Raw genomic sequence first — 6,975 nt, 5'->3', positions numbered from 1 at the left:
GGAGTGGAGATAATGGTGTGTTTATATCAGTGTCATATAAGAGCATCAGCAGGAAGGGACAGAGTAAGGCGTGTTTGTTTGGAAATAATGATCAGTCCTGGAGTTTGCACTGCAATCCCTCCAGATATTTATTCAGACACAATAACGTGTTGACTGATCTCCCTGTAAAGTCCATCAGCAGTAGAATAGGAGTGTTTGTGGATCACAGTGCAGGAACTCTGTCCTTCTACAGCGTCTCTGACACAATGAGCCTCATCCACACAGTCCAGACCACATTCACTCAGCCGCTCTATCCTGGGTTTTTGGTTTCTAGGGGATCAAGAGTGGAACTGTTGATGAATCAGAATAGAACTGATGAGGGATTCTACCCATAATACTTCGAGCTGCATGATAAATCAATAACAGAGATGTTATAGAGTCTCTTCTTTTCTCTTCATGACGTTAATACTGCAGATGAACTTCTGTCAGTGAAATAACATGTAAGAATAAATGTGTGTAATAAATCCTCATATAGACAGTAAGATCAGATGTGTTTCTGTACTTTTTATGTGTATCAGTGAAATTACTTTTCAATTCAAATGTTCAAAGTCAATAAATAATTTTCATTATTTACATTCTATAGCTCTGGCCCTCTTCAGTGTTTTGTGTTCTTCTGTGTTCCAGTGTCACAAGTCAGTGTTTTTAGTCGCACGTCCTGATTTTACTGAGTTAGATGTGTTCCTAGGTCAACATATTTTGTTGACTCTGAAACAACATTTTAATCCAAAAATAAAGTCTTGACCATATCCCTACACCTAAACCTAACCTTAACCATGAGTAATCCCTAAAATCAGAGGAAATGATAGATGAATGACGCTGACGTACAAGCACCAAACACTGATTGTAAGCCTAAACTTCACAAAAACTATAAACTGGTTCTTCAAATCTGATTGGTTAATCACAATGTTGTTCCAGGGTCAACAAGATGATCCAGGTAAAATCAGGTTCTGCGTTTTTTGTCATGCATTTAATTGTTAACCATGGAATTCATCTGTATTTGTGTGTGAGTGTGTTTTCTGCTCACCTGTTCATCTTAATGTTCAGGTTTTGGAAGATTTTGTCATTTTCTTCCTGAATCTGAAGGGAGAATTCTAATAGCACTAATAGCACTGATCTAAAGGTTTATTTCAAGTTCTTTACAATGCCAGTGGGTTAATATTTGGTTGATGTGGTTGATGTTTTAGTTTCTGAGGGCTGTGTGGCACTTTATATTCAGCGAGCGAAGGTGCATTTGATTAAGGGGTAATACAGATAAACGGATAAATCCAGATGTAATACGGATAAAAAAATGATAAAGCTTGTCTTATTGAATATCAGGTCCCTTTCTACGAAAGCACTTTTGTAAACGATATGATCACTGATCATAACCTAGATGTGCTCTGTTTGACAGAAACCTGGCAAAAACCTGATGATTACATTATTTTAAACGGGTGTACCCCCCAAGATTACTGTTATAAACATGAGCCACATCCAAAAGGTAAAGGGGGAGGTATTGCTACAATTTATAACAATATTTTCACTATTTCTCAGAGGGCAGGCTTCAAGTATAACTCGTTTGAATTAATGGGCCACACAAGGATCCAGCGGCTTCTCGGATGGACATTGGCCAGGTATGGATACGGCAAGTATATTGTTAGCCCTTAGACAGGGCACACAATCGCTGGAAGGCTATATTCAAGAGTATTTAGCCATTGTTCATTATTCAGATCTGCCGGACTGTGTACTGTTAGACTTTTTTTGCGAGGGTATCAATGAACCTTTGAAGACACTAAATGGCGGACACAACAGCGCCCCGTTATGTCACAGCTGCCAATCCTGAATCAAGTCAACTCACAGCTGATCTTCATGAGTCAAGTCAAGTCCCAACTGATCTACATGAGTCAAGTCTAGTCACAACTGATCTTCATGAGTCAATCTGTGATGTCTCCCGAGGTGGCGGCTGATGCTGCAGATCCTTCCGAGGTAGTGGTGCACGCTCCCATGTTCCCCGAGGTGATGGCGCCCGCTTTAGCTTCTCCAGAGGTGGCGGCCCATGCTGCAGAACCTTCCGAGGTGGCGGTGCTCACTTCAGCTCCTTGCGCAAGAGACCCGCCCGGAAAATGGAGCGCAGCTGGAGGAAAACAAAACTAGAGGTATTTCGTATTGCTTGGCGGGAAAGTACCCTATCCTACAGAAAAGCATTAAAAATGGCTAGATCTGATTACTTTTCGTCTCTTTTAGAAGAAAACAAACATAACCCCAGGTATTTATTCAATACAGTGGCTAACTTAACGAAAAATAAAGCATCACGAAGTGTTAACATTTCCCAACATCACAGCAGTAATGACTTTATGAACTATTTTACTTCCAAGATCGATACTTTTAGAGATAAAATTGTAACCATGCAGCCGTCAGCTATAGTAACGCATCAGATAGTGTGCTATAGATCCCCTGAGGAACAATTCCACTCATTCTCTACTATAGGAGAGGAAGAATTGTATAAACTTGTTAAATCATCTAAACCAACAACATGTATGTTAGACCATATTCCATCTAAACTACTAAAAGAGGTGCTTCCAGAAGTCATAGATCCTCTTCTGACTAGTATTAATTAGTCATTGTCATTAGGATATGTCCCCAAAACCTTCAAACTGGCTGTTATTAAGCCTCTCACCAAAAAAACACAACTTGACCCCAAAAAACTAGTTAATTACAGACCGATCTCGAATCTCCCTTTTCTGTCCAAAATACTAGAAAAGGTAGTATCCTCACAATTATATTCCTTCTTAGAGAAAAATGGTATCTGTGAGGATTTCCAGTCAGGATTTAGACCGTTAATAACCTAGAACACTTTCTAAGACTTGATGGCTGCTCTGTCACTTCTTCGTCATCAGTTAGGAACCTAGGTGTGCTATTTGATAGCAATCTTTCGTTAGAAAGCCACGTTTCTAGCATTTGTAAAACTGCATTTTTCCATCTCAAAAATATATCTAAATTATGACCTATTCTCTCAATGTCAAATGCAGAAATGTTAATCCATGCGTTTATGACCTCAAGGTTAGATTATTGTAACGCTTTATTGGGTGGTTGTTCTGCACGCTTAATAAACAAACTCCAGCTGGTCCAAAATGCAGCAGCTAGAGTTCTTACTAGAACCAGGAAGTATGACCATATTAGCCCGGTTCTGTCAATACTGCACTGGCTCCCTATTAAACATCGTATAGATTTAAAAATCTTGCTTATTACTTATAAAGCCCTGAATGGTTTAGCACCTCAGTATTTGAACGAGCTCTTGTTACATTATAGTCCTTCACGTCCGCTGCGTTCTCAAAACTCTGGCCATTTGATAATACCTAGAATATCAAAATCAACTGCGAGCGGCAGATCCTTCTCTCCTTGAGTGTTTACTATTATCATTTTGCATTATTGACACAATATTTTCCTAATTAATGCTGTACAGTTGCTTTGACACAATCTTAAAAGAGCTATATAAATAAAGGAGACTTGACTTGACTTAAGGCTGTTTTAAAGGGATGATGAATGATAGATTGGTGGCCACTGCTTTGACTTTTGACATTTATGTTCATCCTGCAGATTTCTGTGACTCCTGACTCTGTGTGTTTGATTTTATGCATCTGCCAGGTGCTTTTATACAAAAATATCTTACGGTGCATTCAAGATATATGTTTTAATGATATGTGCCCTCAAGATATTGGCATTGCTAGTGTTGTGCTCTACCAGTTAAGCCAAAAAAAAAAAAACTTTTAGGTCTCAAAAGCAATCAACCAGTAACTAACTAAAAATAAAATGTAAAAGAGTGTATTAAAAACTTAAGCAACCAAAATATGAAAAATAGTAATATATACACCACCAGTCGAAAGTTTTTAAACAGTGAGATTTTTTAAAGAAGTCTCTTCTGCTCACCAAGCCTGAATTTATTTGATCCAAAGTACAGCAAAAACAGTAATATTTTGAAATATTTGTACTATTTAAAATAACTGTTTTCTATTTGAATATATTTTAAAATTAAATTTATTCCTGTGAATTTAAAGCTTAAATTTAAGCTTCATTACTCCAGTCACATGATCCTTCAGAAATCATTCTAATATTCTGATTTGCTGCTTAAAAAAACATTTTATCATTATTAATATTATGTTGAAAACAGCGGAGCAGAATTCTTTCAGTTTTCTTTAATGAATAGAAAAATCAGAAGAAGAGCATTTATCTGAAATAGAGATCGATTGTAGCATTATAAATGTCGTTATCATCACTTTTGATCAAATTAAAGCTAAATAAAATGATTAATTTATATAATTTCTTTTCCAAAAAAAAGAAAAGAAAAAAGAAAATTGTACTTACTTCAAGCTTTTGAATGGTATAGTATAATGTTACAAAAGCTTTTTATTTCAGTTAAATGCTGATGTTTGGATCTTTCTATTCTTTAAAGAATCCTGAAAAAATATACTCAACTGTTTTAAATATTTATAATAATAATAATAATAATAAATGTTTCTTGAGCAGCAAATCAGTTTATTAGAATAATTAATCTGAAGGATCTGAAGCTGTTGCGGAGTGTACAGAGGAAGTGTGCAAATCCATATGCAAAGCTTTCATTAAAAGACGTGGTCAAAAACAGGCAAGGGTCAGACAGTGGCAGACAGGTATATTGGGACAAGACAAAAGAGTAGTCCAGTAAACAGACATAGTCGATCTCCGGCGAACAATGTCCAAACAGGTTAATACAAAGGGGTAATCCGAAACACAGGCAATAATTCAGGCGAGGAGCAAACAATATCCAAATAGGGCGAGACAAGGAATAATCCACGACAGGCAGTAGTACAGGGTGAAACAGACAATGAACAAGACTAGACTAGACTTGAGAACTAGGACTGGGAACTGGCTCCATAATGTAGCTATCGCTAACACAGTGATAGACTCTAAACAATACTCAGCCCTGAACGGTGGTTAGGGCCTTGAAATATTTGTACTATTTAAAATAACTGTTTTCTATTTGAATATATTTTAAAATTAAATTTATTCCTGTGAATTTAAAGCTTAAATTTAAGCTTCATTACTCCAGTCACATGATCCTTCAGAAATCATTCTAATATTCTGATTTGCTGCTTAAAAAAACATTTTATCATTATTAATATTATGTTGAAAACAGCGGAGCAGAATTCTTTCAGTTTTCTTTAATGAATAGAAAAATCAGAAGAAGAGCATTTATCTGAAATAGAGATCGATTGTAGCATTATAAATGTCGTTATCATCACTTTTGATCAAATTAAAGCTAAATAAAATGATTAATTTATATAATTTCTTTTCCAAAAAAAAGAAAAGAAAAAAGAAAATTGTACTTACTTCAAGCTTTTGAATGGTATAGTATAATGTTACAAAAGCTTTTTATTTCAGTTAAATGCTGATGTTTGGATCTTTCTATTCTTTAAAGAATCCTGAAAAAATATACTCAACTGTTTTAAATATTTATAATAATAATAATAATAATAAATGTTTCTTGAGCAGCAAATCAGTTTATTAGAATAATTAATCTGAAGGATCTGAAGCTGTTGCGGAGTGTACAGAGGAAGTGTGCAAATCCATATGCAAAGCTTTCATTAAAAGACGTGGTCAAAAACAGGCAAGGGTCAGACAGTGGCAGACAGGTATATTGGGACAAGACAAAAGAGTAGTCCAGTAAACAGACATAGTCGATCTCCGGCGAACAATGTCCAAACAGGTTAATACAAAGGGGTAATCCGAAACACAGGCAATAATTCAGGCGAGGAGCAAACAATATCCAAATAGGGCGAGACAAGGAATAATCCACGACAGGCAGTAGTACAGGGTGAAACAGACAATGAACAAGACTAGACTAGACTTGAGAACTAGGACTGGGAACTGGCTCCATAATGTAGCTATCGCTAACACAGTGATAGACTCTAAACAATACTCAGCCCTGAACGGTGGTTAGGGCCTTGTATTTAAAGTGTGTGTGATTGGCTGCAGGTGAGTGCGTAATCAGTGCAATGGAACATGGGAAATGTAGTCCAGGGTGACGTGCAACAGTCTGTCTAGCGTGAGAGTCAACATAATAGGAAGGGCAGAGCAGGGAGCCAGGGCAGAGCCGACGGAGCAGGGAGCAGGGAGCCAGGGTGGAGCAGGGAGCCAGGGTGGAGCAGGGAGTCAGGGCGGAGCCAGGGTGGAGCAGGGAGCCAGGGTGGACCCGGCGTTGCAGAGGACCACCACGGTGGGCCAGACTGATCAGGAGACCATGGCAGAGACTGAGACATAGGGAAAGCAGAGACAGACAACACAGACAGAGTATTCACGGCCCCAAGGATCGAGGTAGGAAGCATAAAGAGTTCATTAACAGTCTCCTTGGCCATGACAGACTGGGCTGACAGTTAATAATTAGACTCACTGACTGATTCAGAACAGGACGAGAGTTCAGTGACCATGACAGGCATGACTGGGGATTCAGAAATGGTCTCCTTGACCAAGTCAGGACAGGACGAGAGTTCATAGATGGCCTCCGTGGCCGGTTCAGAACAAGGCAAGAGTTCACACACGGCCTCTGTAGCCATGACAGGACAGGCAGAGAGTTCACAGAAGGCCTCCATTGCCACGACAGGACAGGTAGAAAGCTGATAAGTGGATACCACTGACACCTGCAGAAGTTCTGCAGCATATGCCGCCATCTCTGGAGAAACTGCAGCGGGCGCCATCGTCTCTGGGGACACAGCAGCGAAGATCAGCTGAGATGTGACGAGACTCTGGACGATCCACTGTGATGTGACGAGACTCTGGACGTTCAGCTGTGACGTGACGAGACTCTGGACGATCCACTGTGATGTGACGAGATTCTGGACGTTCAGCTTGACGTGACGAGACTCTGGAAGATCAGCTAAGACATGACGAGACTCTGGATGATCAGCTGTGACGTGACGAGACTCTGGA

The 6,975-nt window shown here is 38.8% G+C and overlaps 1 protein-coding gene across 1 annotated transcript in view; it reads left to right on the top strand.

The window, feature by feature from the left end:
• LOC107742183 (tripartite motif-containing protein 16-like) overlaps positions 1-537 on the top strand; it is a 10,050-nt gene extending 9,513 nt beyond the window's left edge. Inside the window, exon 8 of the mRNA XM_016555085.1 lies at positions 10-537. Within this exon, the coding sequence (XP_016410571.1) occupies positions 10-374 (365 nt within the window). The 3' untranslated portion in view covers positions 375-537. The remainder of the gene's footprint in view (positions 1-9) is intronic.
• The last annotated feature ends 6,438 nt before the right edge of the window (positions 538-6,975 follow it).

The sequence above is a fragment of the Sinocyclocheilus rhinocerous genome, unplaced genomic scaffold (genome assembly GCF_001515625.1).
Source record: "Sinocyclocheilus rhinocerous isolate Xijiao unplaced genomic scaffold, SAMN03320098_v1.1 scaffold2122, whole genome shotgun sequence".
Taxonomy (NCBI): domain Eukaryota; kingdom Metazoa; phylum Chordata; class Actinopteri; order Cypriniformes; family Cyprinidae; genus Sinocyclocheilus; species Sinocyclocheilus rhinocerous.
This window is presented reverse-complemented; position numbering and strand designations above follow the sequence as displayed.